General features: G+C 36.4%; 1 protein-coding gene across 1 annotated transcript in view; it reads left to right on the top strand.

Annotated features, from left to right (window-relative positions):
• Nucleotides 1-22,844, top strand: part of mRpL13 (mitochondrial ribosomal protein L13) — a 30,878-nt gene extending 8,034 nt beyond the window's left edge. The window contains exons 2-4 of the mRNA XM_083138897.1: nt 5,973-6,096; nt 12,164-12,318; nt 19,215-22,844. Of these exons, the coding sequence (XP_082995023.1) occupies nt 5,973-6,096; nt 12,164-12,318; nt 19,215-19,448 (513 nt within the window). The 3' untranslated portion in view covers nt 19,449-22,844. The remainder of the gene's footprint in view (nt 1-5,972; nt 6,097-12,163; nt 12,319-19,214) is intronic.
• Nucleotides 22,845-23,390: the final 546 nt, after the last annotated feature.

The following is a 23,390-nucleotide window of genomic DNA, read 5'->3' as shown; positions in this document are numbered from 1 at the left end:
TTACAAAGTAACGCCACTCTTAATTCCCAGTTGCGCCGTTCGTGGGACACCCGTTATTTCGTTTCTTAAGTATTCGAAACAATATCGTGCCATAAAAATTGGTTTTCTTGAGAAATCGAGGGTGTCATGCGATCACGGACCTGCTTATTTTGCAAGTTCTTCACGTGACCGCCAAATTTTAATTACAGGTTCGTGATTACAAGGCCTAAATTAATAAGTATGCGAAATATAAAAGAAATTGGAGATGTGCCTGGTATTGTAAAATTGATCCATTTGTGATTGTAATTACTTTACTTAAAATTTATAATTTGCCACATACTGTCCTTATATAATGAATTAGGCACATCTGCGAACAATCATCTCAACAAAATTAAAAATAACAAGAAATTAGCACTCTTGCGTGAAATGGTAAATATACCTCTGTGCGGTGGCTTGTCTACCAAAAAAAAAGTTAAGAAGCGATTTTACAATACCAGACACTTCCCCAAATTCTTTCAAATTTCACATACTCGATAATTTAGGCCTTGTAATCACGAATCTGCAGTTAAAATTTAGCAGTCAAGTGTAGAGCTTGCAAAATAAGCAGGTCCGTGATGGCAACCCACACCCTTGATTTCTCAAGAAAACCAATGTTTATCGCAACATTTCTTGTTTCGAATACTTAAAAAACGATACTTATATTCCTGCTATTACTACAACCCCAAATTTTAACTATGTTAGCCTAACCTAACCAACCGTGCATGGTTCATGGGGTTACCCGTGCATCGTTCGATATATTCTTGATATCTTAACTGCAGATACGTCATCAGGACTCCGTAATTAGTGAGTATTCGAATTATTAATGAAATTATGGCTTTTTCTGGTATTGAAAAATCACAACTTTCTACACATTATTTTGGAAGTTCTTAGCGTGATCGCCAAATTGTAACTGCAGATTCGTGATTACACATCGTGATTACGAGGCCTAAATCATTGAGTATGCGAAACATGAAAGAAATTGGGGAAGTGCCTGATATTGTAAAATCATACCAAAGTTAGATCTTGAGGATTGACAATGCTATTGCCTTCGTGTTTTAGTATTATGTTGTCTAATTCAGTTTTTGCAATATGCCACAAGGTTTTTTGTTTGTTATTTGAGTCTAAGGTCATGTTGATTTTATAATCTTTGTTTGCTTTCTTAACTAAGTTTTGAAGCTCTTTTCTTTTAGATAAGCATTGAATGTTTCCCTTTGAATTGGTGTCTGTGCATTTTTCTTTCTAATGCGTGTTATCTATAACAGGGGTTTCCAACTGGTGGCCCGCGGGCTGCATGCGGCCCCCGTTGCCTTTTTCTGTGGCCCGCGAAGCCAGTTTGCAAAATACATTAATTTTATTTATTTTTATTAAAATACGTTCTTTTTTTACTGAAGGAACGGATGCTCTGTGAAGAAAGACAATATCACAGGTAGAATTGATTTTGCAGTCAATAATGATAACACTGGGGAACAAAAAAAAGATTTTATTTTGCGGCATAAAGTTTAATAACAGTTTCAGCACACAAAACAGCTGTTATTGCCAATTGTATGATTGGTTCAGTTGAATTGACTCCAGTTATAAAAATAAACACACCATGGAAAATATAGGAGGTAAAATTACTCTACGCTTTTCTCGGTAATATCAAAATTTGATAACGGGCTGAAATTCCCATAATAAACTTATTTATTTATTTGTAAATTGTTGCTAGGCAACTTATGAAGCATTGCTAGGCAATATATCGGACACTCAACAAACCTTAAGGAAGAATACCAAAACATAAAAATGGTTTTAGAAAATAATTGAATATGCTGAACATAAGTGGCTCGTGTGTGTGGATTTGAAGATGGTGATTTTTTTACTAGGACAGCAAAGTGGGTACACAAAGTATCCCTGTTTCCTATGTTTGTGGGATAGTCGTGCTAGAGAAAAGCATTGGACGATAAAAGTTTGGCCCCCAAGGGAAAATATTAGTGGTAAAAGCTAATATCATTCATGAACCGCTGATAGATAGGGACAAAATCATCCTTCCGCCACTGCATATTAAACTTGGGTTGATAAAACAGTTTGTCAAGGCCTTAGATACAAGTGATGATTGTTTCAAATATATATGCCACACTTTCCCAGGACTAAGTATTGAAAAATTGAAGGCAGGAATCTTTGACGGACCACCACAAATTCGTACACTCATAAATGATGCCAATTTTACAACTTACATGTCTTACATCGAGTCTGAGGTCTGACTGAGCTTTGTGTCCGTCGTCAAAAACTTTTTGGGGAATCAGAGAGCAGAAAAGTACCCCGATATAGTTGGAAATATGTTGAAAAATGTTGAGAAATTGGGAGCTAATATGAGTGTGAAGATACATTTTCTACATAGCCACATTGACAGATTCCCTGAGAACCTTAGTGATTTTAGTAAAGAACGGGGAGAAAGGTTCCATCAGGATATAAGGATAATGGAAGAAAGGTACCAGGGACGGTGGGATCGCCACGTGATGGCCGACTACTGTTGTAGCTTACAGAGGGATTGTCCTCGAAAGCAATACAGCAGGAAATCGTATAGAAAACGTTTCACATAGTTTGTTACTTCATTGTGTACATATTTTCTTAATTGTTTTGATCATAGGCCTATATAAATTTATTTTTATAATAATGATTGTAATCACAAAAAGAAATATTAAATTGTTGTTGGAAGTTCATTTATATGTATGTCTTATGTTTCCGCCATTTTAGTTTAGTTGCATTTATTTCATAAATTAGAGCCACTTCAGGAAATATATTATTATATCATTATTCAGCAGCATGAAATCGACCTAAATTAGCTCTCAAACACTGTGCCGCAATTTCACTGTTCCCCAGTGTAATCAGAAGAATCTAAAGTGACGTAACTATCTCTTCACGCCATGCATTCTACCCCTTCGCTATGCGGAATAAACTCGCCCGCTTCCCACCTCTTCGCTATGCGGAATGAACTCGCCCTTTTCCGCGAAGGCTTCACTCCTTGTCTTTAGAAACAAACTGCAGAGCAGCACTATAGAGATCTGTTTTACTATGTACGAAGAGATTTCCAGTGTTCCAACTCGGATTGTACTGTGACTGATTGTTAAGGTTTGTGCAAATATCGAAATGAGCAATATCTCCAAAAAACATAAGATTGAAAATTAAAATAGCTTCCCTCCAACTTGAATTGCGTGATTTGCAAGGCGATGTGTTCCTTCAAACTAGGCAAGAAAAGGGGCCAGAGTTTTTCAAATACTTTTCAAAAGAACGCTTTCCAAACCTTCGTAGTTTTGGGCAAAGAATGACATCGATGTTCGGCAGCACATACACGTGTGAAAGTGTTTTTTCTTCAATGAAGTTCATCAAGAACCGCTACAGAAGCAGACTGGCAGATTCTTCACTGCTTCACCTTCTGAGACTTTCAAATACAGAAATTCAAGTGGATATTCCAACTTTAATAAAATAAGTAGATCGGCTTCAATTTTCACATTGAACACTTACTATGAAGGATTCTTATTTGTATGGTGTGTCTTTAATTTCTTTCAATTTCAATAACACTGGGGAACAAAAAGAAGATTTTATTTTGTGTCATAAAGTTTAGTAACAGTTTCAGCACACAAAACAGCTGTGATTGCCAATTGTATGATTGGTTCAGTTGAATTGACTCCAGTTATAAAAGTAAACACACCATGGAAAATGTAGGAGGTAAAATTACTCCACGCTTTTCTAGGGAATATCAAAATTTGATAATGGGATGAAATTCCCATTAAGAAACTTATTTATTTATTTGTAAATTGTTGCTAGGCAACTTATGAAGCATTTCAAGGCAATATATCTCTTAATGTTGAATTTTGTAGTATAACTAAGCGAAATGCGTTTTATGTGAATACATTGGAAATATGAGTTCCTCACGTAGTAAGTGTTTCAATAACCCACGGATGTAGTGAGAGATTTGTATCAGGCTTATTTTGCCAAAAATCTGGGACAACAAAATATAACAACACATATAGTTTGTAAAACTTTTGGAATCACTTCGTTATTGGGGCCAAGGCGGACGAAAGGGACTCAAATTTGGAGTATCCATGACATGGAGTGAACCAAAAAAATCATGTTAATGATTGCTATTTTTGTGCTGTGAATGTTAAAGGCATGAATAGATTCAAAAAGCGTAATTGAGTGTACGCTAATGTAGAGTCAGCAAAGCCGCCAATACAGCACAGTGAAAATTTACCTTTACCAGTATGTACCTTTTCGCAAAATATCGATGATGACGTTGAGATATCAGATGAAAGTGCTAGTGACAATAAAAACGAAAGTGATAAAAGTGGACAATAAAAGTTTGGCCCCCAAGCGAAAATATTACAGTGGGAAAAGCTAATATCGCTGATGCTATGAACAGCTGATAGATAGGGACAAAATCATCCTTCCGCCACTGCATATTAAACTTGGGTTGATAAAACAGTTTGTCAAGGCCTTAGATACAAGTGGTGATTGTTTCAAATATATATGCCACACTTTTCCAGGACTAAGTATTGAAAAATTGAAGGCAGGAATCTTTGAAAGACCACAAATTCGTACACTTATAAATGATGCCAATTTTACAACTTACATGTCTTACATCGAATCTGAGGCCTGGCTGAGCTTTGTGTCCATCGTCAAAAACTTTTTGGGGAATCACAGAGCAGAAAACTACCGCATTATAGTTGGAAATATGTTGAAAAATTTTGAGAAATTGGGAGGTAATATGAGTGTGATGATACACTTTCTACATAGCCACATTGACAGATTCCCTGAGAACCTTAGTGATTTTAGTAAAGAACAGGGAGAAAGGTTCCATCAGGATATAAGGATAATGGAAGAAAGGTACCAGGGACGATGGGATCGCCACATGATGGCCGACTACTGTTGGAACTTACAGAGGGATTGTCCTAAAAGGCAATACAGCAGGAAATCATATAGAAAACGTTTCACATAGTTTGTTACTTCATTGTGTACATATTTTCTTAATTATTATGATCATAGGTCTATATAAATTTATTTTTATAATAATGATTGTAATCACAAAAAGAAATATTGAATTATTGTTGGAAGTTCATTTATATGTATGACTTATGTTTCCGCCATTTTAGTTTAGTTGCATTTATTTCATAAATTAGAGCCAATTCAGGAAATATATTATTATATCATTATTCAGCAGCATGAAATCGACCTAAATTAGCTCTCAAACACTGTGCCGCAATTTCACTGTTCCCCAGTGTAAGTATTGGGTTTTTGTGAAATAAATTGTAATTATACAATTTTGATTTGTAATTCCATTGTTTTATTGCCTCATTTTAGAAATTTAGGTCATGCGAAAGTACTACATTTTCAGTTCAGTACTTACAATTTTTGTAATTTTTAATCCCCCCCCCCAAAAGAAAAAATGCGGCCCGCCTATCAACTGCTGGATATAATTTTTGCCCTCGGATCTTTTGAAGTTGGAAACCACTGATGTATAACTACCCCTAAAACTACAATTTTGTGTCATGGGTGGGACAGTTAAACACTGCCTCTTTACTTAATAAGAAATTTATTTCAATTTCTGTGAATTTTCAAAGTATGAAGAATAAATTATTTAAGGAGAAGGTAATTGACTTTTTAATATTCTAGTGGAGGTGAAGGGTAAATATGACAGTTAAAGGAGAAATTAATTGCTTTTTAGTGTCACGGGTGGGACACGATAAAAAACAAAAAGTTAAAATAAACGAACAATATGTAAAATGCCTTCTAACTTAATTATGTAAAATGCTTGAATTTTTATCCAAAAGCCAAATCTAGATTGCTGACTCACAAGATAGAATAAAGTTACAGCATTTCATTTAATTCTAAAAATTGAGATTTAGGTGCACTTTGACATGCTCCATATGCATGTTAAATATATTTCTAAAGATAATAAATATCAACATTTGTTCTTTCAGCAATGGGCCACATTTGCAAGGGTGTGGTACCTATATGATGCAACATGGCAAAATCCATTTGATTCTGCACAAAGAATAAGACTGTACCTCAGTGGAATGAACAAACCGATTTATCATCCACTAAGTAAGTACACTGTGTTATTTATCTTACATTATTGTGAAAGAGGGAAGGTTTACTTATATGATTAAATGTAATGCTGTTATAAGTACTTTACCATGCAAGCTTATTCAGACTCTCTCTCTCTATATATAAAAATGTATGTATGTATATTGGTGTGTATGTTTGTTTGTTCCGGCATAACTCTCGAACACCTGGAGCAATTTCAACCAAACCTGCTACACGTATCACTTGCAATCCGAAAATAATATTTTTGGTTTAAGACACCGCTGGCACCCCTAGGGGTGACATGTAAAAATAATCCAAAACGACCGATATATTAAATTCCGCACAAACAGACATCCGTGACTATGCAATCCTGCACGATAGTGCTTCTCGGGTTGTCTAACATTCAGGCTGTGTTGCGAAAATGACCGATATTAGTGCGGAATCCATAGTTTTCGTGACACTGCCAATGCGGTTCAACTTCAAGTTCATCACCTATCGGCCCGGGGGGGGGGGGAGGTGAGAGGAGGTGAAAAATAAAATGCCACAAATGACCTAGATTAGTGTCGAATCCATAGTTTTCGGAGTCTCTAAGCAAATTGGTGACATTCACGATGAAAGAAGAATATTTACTTCTACACTAGTAGAATTAATTATATTCCTGGCTAATAGAAGATTTGGATAAATAGATACCTGGGCAATGCCGGGTAATCAACTAGTATTCAATAAACGTGATTGTCAGAATTTGTTCAGTACCATTATTTTATATTGTGGTTGCATTTTAGCTTCCTGATTACAATGGCTGTATGTGGACGAACATGTTCGAAGGTCGAGCATCTCTGTTAAGTCCGTGTGTGATCACCATGACAAAATGTTCCGTGTGCTGTATGCATTTAAGCAGAAAATATACATAGATCCCTTCCATGTTCACTCTAAACCAATTGCAAAGGATTTGTGGATTGTGAATGCCGTGCTGCATGATCTTTGTAGGACAATTTTACCCTCTGTGATCCAAGGTAAGAAATTGTGCATAACATGCAAGAAGCAGGTATTTCGGCTTTGTTTAAGATGAAATGTGATCCCATGATTAACCATACTAAGAGTGTTCATTTAGGTCTTACACGAGAGTTGCACAGGAAAGATGAAGTTCACACAGCGAATGCTCCAGAAATCAATGGAAATAAACCACAGTAAGAATCATCACCCGGGCCTTCAGTAATTCACCAAGATCCTCCAGAACACAGTGAATCTTCTCATATACCATGTGCTCAAATTTCTATGTTAGAAAGTGAATCAAGTGAAACTGCTGGAACCATTTACTCCTCGCCGAGCACTTCCACATTTCTGAGATTGAATAAGGGACGAATACATTGGGGATTCACCTATTGAACCAAAGAAATTATATCGTAGTAGAAAATACAGAAAGGAAAAGATCAGAAAGGTTTCATCTGTTTTCAGGCAATCATTCAAAAATGTCTCGGGTGCAAATTTGTATTCAGATATTCAAGATGATTCAAGTGAAGGAGATACAGATTATTACCATGTTGGAAAGGAAATGCTAGTCCAATTAAAGGAAAAGTTTCAGAACACTAACAAGGTGAGTGAAAAAATCCAGATTCTATCCATTTTACCTTCGAGCTGTAGTAAACATAAAATAATGGTTGAATTAAATGAATCAAAGTATATGGTTGAAAAGACAAGGGAATATGTTCAACATAAAGGAATTCTCTGTTGTCCAAATACGGAAAAAGGAAAGTGTATTAGCATTGATGCTATTCAAAGAATACAATCGTTTTATCGGGAGCAAGATATTAGCAGAGAACTTCCTGGAATGAGAGATGTTATAAGTGTAAAGGAAAATGGAAAACGTATCCTAAAGCAGAAAAGGCTGATACTTGGGAATCTCCGAGAAGCATACGAAGCCTTCGAGATGAATAATGAATGCTGCAAGATTGAATTTTCGAAATTCGCCAAGTTGAGACCAAAAGACTGTTTTTTAGCAGGATCATCTGGCACACATACTGTTTGTGTATGTCTCGTACATCAAATCGTGAAGCTAATGTTCATCGGTGCCATATTAGACAAATTAAAACCATAAAATGAAATTCAAACATTTAGTTCCTACCGTGTTTGTCTTTCCATGATATTATGTGATAACCCGAAATATGATTGTCACTTTGCTTTGTGTAAGAAGTGTCCTGGGACAGAAGCGCTTCGCAGCGATTTAGAAAATGTATTCAACAGCAACTTCATAGATGGAAGTTACTTATAATCAGTGGGTGCAGGTGGACCGTTGCTCTCTTGAGAGCATAACACAACCAACGAAGAATTTATTGATAAGTTTATAGAACACGTTAAAAAAGTGTGTTCAACACGACTACGTAACGAAGCAACAATCAACGTTTTTTAAGCATTCCAAGTCTACGCTGAGCAATGGACACATTATTATAGTTGCTAATTTTGGTGAAACCTACCATTTTGTCTTACAAGATGAAGTTCAAGGGGCCCATTGGAACAACAGACAAGCGACTGAACACCCTTTTGTGTGTTACTGGAAGACATCTGAAGATGAAGACCTAAATACAATAAATTTTGTCATATCTGATTATCTGACAGCTTTTTATACTTTTCAATGTGATTTACTAAAATTTCTAAAGCCGAAGATACATTCCATTCAAAGAGTGTTATATTTTTCAGATGGTGCTCCTGTTCACTACAAAAACAAATACAACATGTCAAATTTATTGCATCATGGGGAAGACTTCGGGACACCCGCCGAGTGGCATTTCTTTGCAACAGCCCATGGAAAAGGCCCCTGTGACGGATTAGGAGGAACTCTGAAGCGTTTAGCAGCTCGCGCAAGCTTACAGAGACCCTATGATTTCCAAATCAAAACACCTCTCGATTTATTCAACTGGGCAAAACAAAATCTTAAGAATATGACCTTATATTTCATGAGTGAAGCAGAAATTGTCAAAAAACAAAAATAACTTTCAAAGAGATTTTGCTGTGCAACTATTCAAGGAATTAGATCATACCATGCAGCAGTTCCAGCTAATAAGGAAGTGATACGTGTGAATAAGCTCTCCTTGTCTGAAGAAGGGAAAAATTTAAGACACTGGCACATCAAAAAGAAGATATCAAAAGTAACGAATCACACAGATGAACTATACAAAACATTGTTGGTTTCGAAAGTGTCAACCAATTATGTATAATTATGTTTAAAAGATTTTTTTAAATTCTCCATATTAAATCTAGTTATCCTATATTTGTATGTTCTATTGAAGTTATCATTTGCATTCATACATTATAAATTCAAATGTAAGAATTAACATTATTTAATACTTTTCCTCACAAATTTAAAACAACAGACTGTGGAATATCTGATTTTGTTCACATATTGGCCTACAAGAGTGTGGCTAGAAATATGGAAACAGCAATGTATATATTAGTAATAACAGCATATAAATAAGCCAGTAATCAAGTGGAATGTCATGTTGTCCCTGTGCAGTAAATATATTCTTCCTTTAACGAGACACAAATGAAGAATCTCAGAATATATCCACTGAGGTTCAGTTAGTTGCTGGTGCGGGACAAATTTCAATCTCATTTTTCTTCCTTATATCAAAAACACGTTGATAAGACTTTCTCAGTATGAAAAGGAAGGATGGTAGTTAAAAATATCAAAAAATGAGAAAAATCGATTGGGGGTTGTTTTGAGCTGTTCAAACTTGAAATTTGAACAGTGTGTTCAAATTTTACTTAGTTTCAACATTTGATCATCTCATAATATGCTACTATCCTTCCTCTTTATAATGAGCTCGAGAACATTTCTGTATCTTTATTTGTTCCCGAGATATACTTAATTGAAAAGAGCATGTTGCTCAAAATTTACATTTTGAACAACCCTCATATAATTCGTAATAATCACATTTCAGCAAAATTCTTTCACAGGTATCGGTTTTGGAGCAAAGCAAAGCTGTGTACCAAATGTAGTCAAAATCGGTGACTATGAGGGTCAACTCCTGCCTGATTTGACATGGAATGACCCTTATATTTTAAAAATCTCCAGATCTGTACTTATCCAGCAGACTTGTTTCAAACAAAAGGAAGTATGCCAACCAAGGGACAAGCTTTTATAGGCCATGGTCCCTCCTCTTGTTTTCATCTTTTTGTAATTCTCCCCAATTTAGCAAGTGAGGAACATTTTATAAAAGGAAATCTGTAGAAAGTTAGAGGTCACAAATAAAAAAGGCCGTCATTACCAGTTGCCGAATTTTCTTCAACTTTTATCAAGCATTATACTGAACTCATTGTATTGAATGGTCAAAATTCCTAATGTTGCTTAACTATAATAAATATTCAGTAACATAGTTCACAACTCCAAAATAGCTGCATAAATTAAACTTAAAACTACTACAGTCACCAGAAAATGATAATGGAAAATTAATAATAATAATTATAATAATAGACCCTATCATAATTTTATCACATTTAGAGTAATTTAAGAGGTGAAAGAGCACTTTTTCTTATCAAGCTGTTTTCAATCCACACACGAAAGGCAGGGAGGGCCTGCAGCTAACATTACAAATGCAATGGCTAGTACGAGGTGGAAGCGATACATGAGACTGTGTAATTGAATTCATTTTCGAAAACTTATCTGTCTGTTTACCATAACTTCCTACACCCAAGAAAATCCACAAGTCGCCACTGTCACTAAGGCTATATAAGCTTACTTTGTTCACAGTTATCTTGAAAACTGATTTACAGAAAATTTTCAAATTTTACCAAACTACTGAGAAAGCATGTTTCTCCACAATGATTCTGCTGTAAATTTTAAAATGTATTCCTAATGAAAAAAAGAGAGTAGATAGATAATAAGGAAAACATTTCCACAAGCAGGGAAAGTATTTCTCTAGAAACATTCTTTCTCAGTGTCCACATAAAATTTGAAGACTTTTCTATTGACCAGTTCTCAAGATAGTCATGCTGACCTCTGTGTAGTGGTTATCACAGCATGTTTTGAAACCAGCGATTCAGAGTTCTAACCTCAGGCTGGGCATGGGTGTTCTTTATGAGGGACCTTGCATCATATCGTCACCCCTCACTCATATTCTAGATTAGTCAAAAGTGAAGTAAAATAAAAAGAATCCATTGATCAATATAGTTGACGAGAAAAATACTAAAATTTTCCCCAGGATGTAAGGTTGCATGTCTTTTCAAGAGAAATCTGCATTTGTAAAGAAATCATCACAACAATAGCTTTGAAATTGGTTGCTGCAGTGCATTTCAAGCTTGATCGCCAGGTGACCCACTGCTGTAGTTGAATGTTTCCTTAGTCAGTTCTATTGTGAAAAAAATATTATTATTATTAATAATAATAATAATAATATTGGCTTTATTGAGAGGGCGTGTTTCGGCCTCGCGGGCCGTTCTTATGACAAACCCTTAAAAGAAACAAAAAGAAAATATTACAATTGACACTTTACACTTCTTGAAAATCACCGTTGCAGATGAAAAATAAAACAAAAATAGAACATTCATACTTATAATGTAAACAATTAATGTACTGAAGGCACAGAGTTAAATCTAAAACCACAATTAGAATACAATTATTACAGATAAAAAAAGGTAAAGTGCTCCCCTGTGCATAGCACCACGCCATGAAGGTGTATAGGGGGTGTGGGGGTAAAGCCCCACACTTTCTTGATCCGGTCGTGAGTGGGGGTGATGTGATCAGCATCACGCCCCTGACCACCTTTACCCCCCAGGGTTTCCCCCAGGTACCCATGTTATTCGACGCTGGGTAGGCGCCGGGGCCGCTTCCATCATTAGAAAAGTTCCCGGATTTGAACCAGCCGGGGATCGAACCCGGGACCTTTAGCATGGTAGTCAGACGCGTTACCGACTGAGCCACCGCGGCCACTCATTATTACAGATAAAACTAAAACCAATACCTCATTCCCATACATTACAGAAAAGACAGGTCTTTGCCTTTGAAATATTCTAATCAGTGCTAATTGAGAATTACTTAACAGTTTTTTTTGTGTGTTTGTATGTGTGTGTGAATGGTTCCAACTTGTTGCAGATAACTGTGGGGATCATGTGGTGGTAATCAACAGCCGAGAAATAGCACTTCCAGGGGATGAATGGAAGAAACGTGTGTATTTCCACCATACCGGCTATCCTGGTGGAGCTTCATGGACACTCGCGTGGGAGTTGCATCAGAAGGACCCAAAGATGGTAAGAAACAAACCGACATTTGTATCCATAATAGGTATTGAGGTAAAAAGAAGAAGGTAAAGTGTTTCCCTGTGCTTAGCACCACGCCATGAAGGCGTATAGGGGGTGTGGGGGTAACGCCCCACACTTTCTTGATCCGGTCGTGAGTGGGGGTGATGTGATCAGCATCACGCCCCTGACCGCCTTTACCCCCCAGGGTTTCCCCCAGGTACCCTTGTTATTCGACGCTGGGTAGGCGCCGGGTATTGAAGTACTTATAAATTTATACAACAGTAAACAGAGCAAGATGACTGTTGAATCTGTCAGAGGCCGAAAATCATGAAGGGTGATGTGGGTTTGGGGCTTTTTGAAGTATTTTGAGATGAGGAACCTGTTTAGAATTGCAGTTGAATCTATGACGATTGCATAACTGGCATGTTTTCTCTCAAAAGTGAAGATTCACGTTATGCAAATTACTGAAATAAATAGAACACATTCATCAAGGGTGAATTATTGTGACATTACTGATTCAGACAAGTATACTGTTTGACCAGCGATCAAAGAGCTCTGACGTTTTCTGCGCATGACCGAAGTAGCCAAATCCATTCGTAAATTGGGGAGTTCGTGGAGCCACTTCTCTGAAGCGCGAGTATCACGTGGGTAAAGAGAGCAATGTTGCCAACCGGAGAATATTGACACATAAGATATTGGAAGTGCTCTGGCCAAGGGGTGGTGTATTTGCAACAAAACATGCAAGATGTGAAATTTGTTCATGTGTTTGTGCGGAGTTCTGTATGTGCTTTTGTAATGATGGAGGCAGGACCGTCAAGACGTTCTGGTGTTAAATCACTATGCAGCGCGTGCAAACAAATGGTGCACAATGTGCTTGCATTCTGCAACAAATAAGCATTAGAATGCCACCCTCTGATTCCAATTTCACAGGCTGCAAAACGTGCAAGTGCAGTCGCGGATGTATCAGAGGCAACTGAAGAGAATTCGCAGTGAAACAAATGGCGAAGATAACCCGCAATTTCAATCACCCCTAAAACACCAGTTTATTTTGTTGAAATGTAATTTTGTTCTTTCTGTTTTAATTTTTCTCAAAATCTTGGAGACGATGCGACCCCCCTTACCCCATTCTAATGATGACCTATAAGTGAAACTACAATTCCTTACCCTACTAACCTTCTATTTTAAATTGGAAGAAGGACAATCCGCATGGTTGTGATAAAAAAAAAAAATTCCTTGTCACAATCCTTTACTTCTGTGCATGTCCCTCAGTTTTTGTTAGTTACGTTCTGGTGGATAAGCATCCTCGCAGAAGGTAACACTGTTCAATGTGCAACTGCGAACAGCATTCTCCCACATGCCTTCCTCTTTTTCTTGACACTTTGCCAACTGGAGCTCTCCGATTGCTGGTCAAGCAGTATATGTAAACTCAAATAAATCTTATGGCCTTTATATTAGAGTAACAGATATATTATTAATATGTATGTGTATTAATATACAAGTAGCTGCAGTTGGTAGAGCATCTGACTGCCATGCAAGAGACCTGGGTTTGATTCCCAGAGTGGGTGATCTAAGGTTGGAATTTTTCAGGCGTTGTCCCCACATGAAGGGGCTCAATGGGTACCTGGGGCAGCCGGGCATGATGCTGATCACATCATCCCAACTATGGTAGAGATCAAGAAATTATGGAGCTCTACCTCCACATCACTTCATATGCTTTCACGGCATGTGCCGGAAGTGATTAACTTGGTCCAGGAAAGCTGGTTTCATCTTTGAAAACAATTTCCTACAGATGCAAGGTACAGCCATGGGTACGCAAACCTTTTTATGGGCAAACTTGAGCAAGAATTCGTTGAAAGTTCACCTGGACCCACTTCCCCAACCAGATCACCTTCCTGGATGTGGACGTGCACATCAAGGGAGGACATCTGAAAACCTCGATCCACATAAAACCCACCAACCACATGCAATACTTACAGTTCTCCAGCTCCCACCCGTTCCACACCAAGAAAGCCATTCCATTCTCCCTAGCCCTCAGGGGACAGTGCCTTAACACTTCACCCACCTACACCAAGCTCTGGTCAACTGTGGATACCACTCCACCCTGGTCCCCAAATAAATATCCCGAGCTGCCTCACACACCACCACCACCACCAAGAAACCTGCCACCAACCCACCTGCACTCATCCCCCAAAATCAGACACACACTACGCTCTCTTCTCCCCATTCTCCACAGTGATCCTGAAACCAGAAACATCTTCCCCGACAAGCCCAGATTGGTTTGACATTCATTTTCCAGGGAAGAGAAAATCCCTTATCCCACTTTCTGCGCATCTATGAAAACATTATTTAATATTTTATGCTCTAAAAATTTGCTTCAATGATATTTTGAAGCTAGATTCTTCAGATTATTGGCTTCGGGATTTATGCGTGAATTCTGCTTAATTTTTTTCCCCTAGACATGAAAAATTGAAAGTTTTATTAATCCAATCTCATTGAATTTATAAATATTTATTGATGCCTCGAGACAAGTTTTTCACAGTTTATGTTTTATTTTTATCGAGAAAGGAAAAGAAAAGAAAGCTGCATGGAAAATATAACAGAATTCTTTCAATCCGTTTTCTTTGCTTTTTTTTTTTTGCAGAACAATCTATCTTACATACGGATGATTATTGCAAGATAAGATATCTTGAAATTGATAGGTAAATTTGAAATTCTTTTAGAATCAACAATTTTTCCTAGATTAATACATCCCGTAACATTTGTGACTTGCGAAATGGCAAATGTAAACTCCGCACCTTAAATTAAATATATGTACCGTTCAATTGAATTAGAAGTTTTGGATACATTGTAATCGCACAGACCATTTGTATTGTTAATATATTTGTGTCTGTGTGTGGGATGAGGGTGAGAGACAGTAATACGTGTAACGTAGTAGTCGGGCATAAAAGAAAATAGCAACAAATTGGAAGCCTACCCAGAGTGTGGTAATCGAAATAGCTACGCCACAAAGTCTTCCTTATTTGTGGAACCCTTGGACGCGTTGTACGATTAGCCAACGCAACGTAGTACAACTATCGTGCAATAACAAATACATTCATGAGCGAATATAAATTACAACGCCAAGCCTTACTAATACAAGAATTCACCTTCAGGTCTAATTTAATGCAAAATCAACAAATATCAACATTGAAACTGACCATTGGAATAGATTAAGATCTGTCAAAATTCCACAATTCATCATCGTGTGACGTATAAATATGCATGCACGAATACAACATATTTAATCAAATTAAAGCTTCTGTATTACTAAGATACTGTACGCTTGCAAAGTTTACTTAAAAATCGAGTTATCTGATGCTCAATAATCTTTGGATTACTACTTGTAATTTTACGTAATAACGTGATGTCGCTTTTATCACAGTTTTCTCCAGCTAATGTTGTATCAAGAACAATAGGTCTATTCTGACTTGATTAACTTGCACATTACACTACAAGATTGACCAACAATCGAAAGTACGTAAATTCGACACATTCCACAACTCTTAGTACTGTCAAACGTTGTAACCGTGGCAAAGGGGCGAAAAGCACACTATGTATATATGTTCCACTCGCAATCTATTTAGTCAAACGCAGCATTTATTGCTGACACTGTACATACTTCCTTTTCACACAGTCGGATCCTCGAATACGCAGTATTGGCATTTGTGGTACTTACTTCCTTCCTTCGAGTGCTACATCTAACGGAAACTTCTAGGAATGGTCATCTACTTGGTGTAACCTCTTCCTATTGGTTACCTTTTCTTGACTCGACGTTTCTGGTCATCAACAGACTTCCTGGACGTACAACCAACTTGGTCGAAGATATGATGATGAAATGTTCGTAAGGTATATCACTTGATTAGCTGGGGCAACAGTCAAATTTTCGCAAACAATAATTGACGTTTGAACTCGAATAGAAGTGTGGACGGGTGTTGAAATGCTGTCTAAAGTTCTCTTGCATTAAGTAGTGCTTAAGAAGCAAGAATCAAAGTCAAAAGCCGAAAGATACTAAATTTACGTTACCTTATTTTCCCTCAAAAATAATAATAGATGCTTAATTCAGCGAGAAAAACAGTACTTACTTAACACACACTAATCGTCCACATCTTTTTGACTGTTACACTTACTCGTCGAAATATGCTTCTTAGAATTCCCATTTCACTCGACGACTAAGGGCCATTTTTTCAATGTTCAGTTAAGGTTCATGTTAGCACGTAACTGGAAGTTAGTGAAAATTTCTGTTTTTCAATGTACAGGTAGCTTGTAACTGGAAATTTGGTGGCGATTATCATTACTGGTACTTCTTCTTGCAGTTACCAGCCTAACTGGAAGTTACGAGGCAACATGGATGCCTCGTGCAGCTATCGAAGTTCCACACTCGCAACTTCACTGTCAGATTAAACAAGATATAATTCATAAAACTTTTAAATTCGTACAGAAAAAGACTTATTTTGTTTGGCAGAGCTTACCAACGTCCATGCAAATATGGAAATTAAGCAGCGTAGTTGCTAGAATTCGCTTGGTAAGGTTGTGTTAGAGAATTTGTGGCCAGGATATCCGGTCTACTAGGCGTGACAATCTCCAATTGGTAATTTGGTGTAGTGGTTAGCGACACCACCTTTCGGAGCGTGTTGTGTTTTGTAATACGAGTTCGAGTCCTGGTCACGGATATTTTTTTTCTTGTCAATTATTTATTACGTGTGTTGCATTTAAATCTCTCTTTATTGTTGAATGATCTCGGATAAATATTAGAGTAAATTTTAAAGTAGTTTTTATTCGTACCTTCATATTTTTGGAAGTTTATTAAGCATGCTTACTATTAACATCATGTTCTTTCGCTCAACAACATGCATAGAGAGGTACAAAGCATGCAGTCAAATGTACAATATTTACATAATAATAATAATAGTGTTTATATCAACAAACCGTTATTATTAATGTCTCGACTTTCGAGTTCTTCACGCTTCTTCTACAAGAAAGTATCTGCGCTTGCTCCTCATAACATCATTTCCCCCACGTTGAATTAGCCTTTATTAGAAGAAAACCAAATTTGTAGTGCTGTCTTTCGTTAATTTATTTCGTAAGCATACAAAATGGATGCGCAGCCATTGTTCCTCTCGTTTCACTATGCAATAACGTGCTTTCGAGCGCGGCGTGCTTGTAGTTCTATATTTAAACGCCAGGCTGTGCGCCAGTCGACGCGGTTTGAAACTATACTAACAGATGGCACGCAGATCGATTTCCTGTAATTTCCGTGCTTCAGAATTGCCAACACACTGTTTCGGAGAACGAACCATGGTTTAGTTAACTGGCAGTTACTTTCACGTTGAAAAACCCGGTGCTGGTCAAGACTGGCTGTTATCTCCAACTGACAGTTAGTTAACAGAAAGATTAACAGGACATTGAAAAACTGGCCCTAACTCCACTTGACAAGATATTACCAGTCGATATCCCCCCAAGCGTGAGGTCACGCTGCTATTGCACTTAAAACCAACGTGTATGCTCGCTGTGACTGTACTGCTGTACGTGCAGTTACGAAAGGCAGCTGCAAAACTAAGAGTGACTACAGAGACAACTAGTGGCGAATTCCAGTACTACTTCAACAAATGAGTGACGCACCGCATACATCTTGTAAGAGACTAAAGAAGATTATGAAGTGTTTCTGCAAGACATATTTGTATATTAAATCATTATTTTTTAGAATTACAGACGAAACACGTCACATATGTAAGGTTGAAATAGAGAAAGTTTCTGCTTGTAGCCTTTAATTTTTGTAAAGTTAGTCTGGAAAACCAAGAATTATACTTGAATTTTATCATGGTCCTAGAGTAGCAACCCTGTTCTTAGATTTTGAGTTAATTTAAAATCCGGTAGCCATTTTTAAAAATTTTCAGAAATAAGTGGTCATATTTTTGGAAGGAATGAAAAAGCCATTAATTTTATTTATGGGTAAGTTAGATCATATATCTAAGTTCATTCTAAAAATACTTTTGCTGGTGTTGCACCTTTCCCTTTCAACGATAATTCAAATTTTAGTAAACCATGTTTTTGTTCCAAAAAATATATATATATTTTATTAATTTATTAGTGCACTAAAATATGAATGTGATATATAGACATATTTTTTTCTGGCATCCTTATTGTTTTTTAACATTGTTGTGAAGTTTCAGAGAGATTGAATAATTTATAAGGAAGATAAAGTCATTTTTCAAAACAGTTCAGCCCCCACTTGGAGGCTCTGGGAGTGGAAGAAATAAGGGATAACTGAAAGTTTGACGGGCTATAAAAATGAAACCAATCAAGTTTGAGACAAAGAATATATGTGGTTCCTCACCTCCATGGAAGGATTAAATGTGCCCAAGTTTAATCAAAATGTGAGAGCATGGGTTCCAAAATCCCATTTTTTTTTGTTCAAATGACATGGAATGACCCATAGTCTCCATAGCCTGTATACAAAGTTTACCACAATCTGATGTTTCGAACAGGCTCAAAGAATGGGCTCTGGATAGGCCAATTTGAATTGCGACTACCTGGTAGCTACATAGTTCCCCACCCCAAGTGCCAAAAATTGGCAGCGAGAGAAGGAATTGCCTTTCCCTTCAAATATCATCCTGCATACGAAGCTTTGAAATTAGTTTTACTCATATTTCTAAACATTAATTTATTGTAAAAAAATTAAGTACTATTTTTTTTTAATAGTGTCTGTTGGAATTGGAGCCAGTGTTTTCGTGTTTGTACTCTAAAAAATGCTTTAAACCTGTGGAGAGAGAACAGGATAATCTGCATATGTTCATGAAAGTATCTGGGAAAGTCATACAATTTGTTTTGTGCTCAACTCACTTGAATGAAAACTTTTCTACTTACAGGTCTTGTGGAAGGCTGTGTACACTAGTTTAAAACGTAATTTGTTACGAAAAAATATGATGGAACGTTTGCATATTTACCCAGATGACAAAGTACCACCAGAAATTCTACGAAATGTTAGTGGCCAGATAAGGCAACTTCGTCCTGTGCCACGAAGATTGGATACTTACACGGAGGAGGAAATTGAGAAGTTCCCCAAAATAATGGATTGGCCCAAAGACTATATTCTCAGATGAGAGTTCCAGGAACCATGTTACAGATTTAGTGTATAGTTTTTTTGTACTTTGCTCACTTGTTAGCAGGGTATAATCCTGAATTTAGTGTTTTAAGCGAATGCTGTTTTCATTTGATGAAATCATGAGTAACATGAATCCGCAAGATTATGTGAAGAAAGAGGCAGGTAACTTCTGAAATATCAAGATATCCAAAGAATTGTAAGTTGCTAAGAAGGATATTGTTGTGTATGAACGCACATTATTTTCAAACGTGGCAGTTCAAGTGTACCTTATGAAAAAGATCGATAGATCACTAAAGTACATTGAAATGTTTTCTGCTCTTTTCATACTTTGGTGTAATATATTCTCATCAGTGTCCCTGTGTAAGTGGTTTAACCTACATGACTAGGTACTTTGTGGTGGGAGCAGTCGAAACATAGTCACACCCTTACTATGGCCAAAATTGGGAATATGTGGAGTTGTACCTCCACATTCCTATGTGCCTTTTTAACATGGTGCAATGCACAAGAGGATAGCTTTACTTTACTTTTTTTTATCTTTTTCTGGATGGACTCTGACACAAGATTCACTATTGCGTCAATCCATACCAAATGGTCCAGCACTGGTTGCTCATCCATTTTTTTAAAAAAATATTTGTTGTTGTTGTAACCCCTATGCAGGAGAAGTTCAAACAGGCATTATTTTCCTAAAACCTGACTTCGTTTAAAAATGGTGGCCATTTTTTGTTTCATGACTTGCAGCATTTTTGGCCTTTGCAGACAGATACGATAATTAATGATAACTCAGCTAAGAAAAATGATAGAAAGCTGCAGTAAAAACTGTTGTTTTCAGTACATTTCAAGCTACATTTTATATTCTGTACCTTTTTTCACCATCTCTAATGCAAATGGCTGAAATTTAGGGCCAAAACTGATATTCAATTTTGTACAAAACCAAGGTTTAGGATTTTTTTTAGTAGGAAATTAATGCAATATCAGGGCTTTTATTATTTTTAGAGGATAGACATCCATCCAAAGTTTTGGCAGAAAATATTTGAGCTCTGTAACTGGTTTTTGTGGGAGGTACTTTTAATGAACCATCAAACGAAGTCATGTTTTAGAGAAGTGATGCCTGTTTTGAACCACTCTTGCATAGGGGTTACAAAAAAAATAAAGGTCGAGCAACCAATTATTGTTTTTGTGGACCATTTGGTATGGATTGATAAAGATTGATATTTCATAAATGTCAAACAATTGCTGAATCAAAAACTGGGATATTGCAATATCTGAAGAAAATGCATTTTGTGAATAAAAACGATTGATCTAGTGGTACGTGATAGGTATAAGGCCTCCCAGTAGCATTGTCTTGTAATCAAGGGATCCTGGGTTCAATTCCCATTGAAACTAGGAAGCCCAGTTTTGATTAGCATATCTGAGCTTAAAGTGTGATGAATAAAATGGGACAAGTTTTCAGTAAACAGCAGGTGCTTCAAATTTGAGGTAACTCTGAGGAATGCTTACCTTTCTGGAAAATACTGGTTTCTGTGGTACCCTAATAAGAAGCACAATGAAGGTATATTTGACAGAAAGTGTGCTCAAAAACATGAATTTCGGGAAAAATGACACTGAAAAATAGTCTCTACTGATAATAAATAATGATTGTTATGCATTCTTTTCATATTAGGAGTTGATATATCTAAAAATTCTGATACCATAATCATTCTTGCTTATTTTTATTCAACAAATGAATACTTCAACTACCAGGTGATTTCATCTCAAATCATACATGTGCTGTCCACTTACCACCACGGATTTTGCTGGGAAAAAAAATGTTCAAGGACCACATGACACATGTTCAAAAATAAGATATTTTCCTTTTCTGTTGATGTGTTACAAGCTCACAAAGAAAGACACTATTTGATCAAAAAGTTTATGCAATAATGCAATTTTCAAAATCAAAAACAAAAAATGGTAGATACTTAAGGTTTCCTTTATTTGAGAGCTTGTTCAAAGTACTGTACTTCCAAAACCTTACTAACAAACATATTTATGAAACCCTCTTCAACTCTAAAACTAAAAATGAAAATACAATATATTTTTTTCAAATTAAAAAATATAGGACATGATTTTTTTTGTTGCTGGGAATATGGAAGCTGGACTAACTATTTGCAATGTAATATCTGCATTAACTTCTAACATTATGTAGAAAATTCTTTGTAAATAATCAAAAAAAAAAATCCATTTTGACCCCCTTTTTTTCTTTTCTTCACAAATGATTTTCTCAAAAACACCCATCTCAAAACTTCTGATCTTTGGTTACTGTACTTGCAGGAGATACAATCAGACCAGGCAATGTTTTTGTGTGTAACTGGAAAGAATTTTTCAAAAGAATATCCTCCCATGTTCCACAATTTTTTGGATTTTTACTAAAAGATACGTTACATTGGGAACACTTTTTCTGACTACTGCTTATAAGAAATCCTGTAGTGGAAAGATATTTCTGATAACATTTTGTGCTAGCTCGTGGGTGCGTAGTGTTGAGAAAGTACTTAAAATAGGGTAATCCTATTCAATTTCGACCAACCCTTGTTGCATCATAATTAAAAATATAAATAATTTAATGACTTGTTTTTATTTCCTTCAAAATTGACATTTCAGGCTGTCGGCCATTTTTAATTTGTCGCATGGTGACAGGGTGTTTACAATTTTGTAAAAACAAAATTCCCTGACTTTTCGACATTTTCCAGACCAAACCATTAGGGCAATTAGTGTACATGTCTGGGTGAAGGTCACTATATTTTAGAGATCTGCATGGGCAGGCATGACTCGCTCTGTAAAGCGGGGCCCGTTCAATCCTCGTGGCACTTCTTGGGACCCAGCTCTCCATACCCTTGGATAAAACTGGTCTAACATCATCACACTACAGTTGCTTGCGGGGCAGGATCAACATGCATCACAGCTGCGGGTGGAAGCAGTGAGTCATATCTGTGCAGGAGTGGGTATTCGTGGTTCATTGGGATGGAATTTGTAATGTGAATACCCTTGTGCAGATGACCGGTTCACCGTACACGGATTATGCCGTTTGTTGCAGGTTTACGTGCTTGTCTGTAGGTGTGCTCGTCTTTTCTCGAAGTAGTGCATAATACTTTTGTTTTATTATACTTTTGTTTCCCAAGACTCGATGGATGTGCTTATTTTAGAACACTATGGACAGAACAGCAAAACTTTGATTCAAATTAAAAAAAGTGTGGCTTGAATAGAGAGAGAAGAAAATTTTAAAATGTTAACCTTAATTTTAATAATTGGAGGATAATTTGAATTTTATTACCTCTACATGTTATGTTTAAAAATTAACAAGATTAATTGTAATTTAATTAGAATTAGAAATTCTTTATTCATGGGCATGCCTAACGCTTAATGTAAAGTAATTAATTTTTTGGTACTTAGTACAACATGATATATGAATCATATCATATGTAGAAATAAATTAACTTCAAAGAATTTGGGTGATTTTTTTAAGCAACTGTAACGGTGAGTTACATTCTCAGATTGGTAATTCCATGGTCACTTACGATACATTCAAAGAAGATAAAATTATTTGAAATGTGATTTCACAATAATTTAGTACTTTTATCACAGTTTAAAAATTTCCTTAGCTTAATTAAAATTATAATTCAACTTTGTCACTCAAATTTGATCAATGTTATTCATTGTATAATGAAAAAAAGAAAGTGAAACTGTCAAGTTACACAATATGTGACAGTAATATGAAAAGTAAACTTGCAATGTTATTCCTGTTCTATTTTTACGATTTGAAAAATATAACTTTGTGTCAACTTAGATATAGTGTCTTGGAACTCAAAACCATATGGAGGTATTAAAAATACTCATGTGTAAAGAGAGAAAAATAAAATAATAGTCTCTTACGTTACCGTAAATGGTCACTTCGTTACCAGTCATAATT

This window comes from Lepisma saccharinum, chromosome 17 (assembly GCF_977018435.1).
Source record: "Lepisma saccharinum chromosome 17, izLepSacc3.1, whole genome shotgun sequence".
In the NCBI taxonomy this organism is placed as follows: domain Eukaryota; kingdom Metazoa; phylum Arthropoda; class Insecta; order Zygentoma; family Lepismatidae; genus Lepisma; species Lepisma saccharinum.
This window is presented reverse-complemented; position numbering and strand designations above follow the sequence as displayed.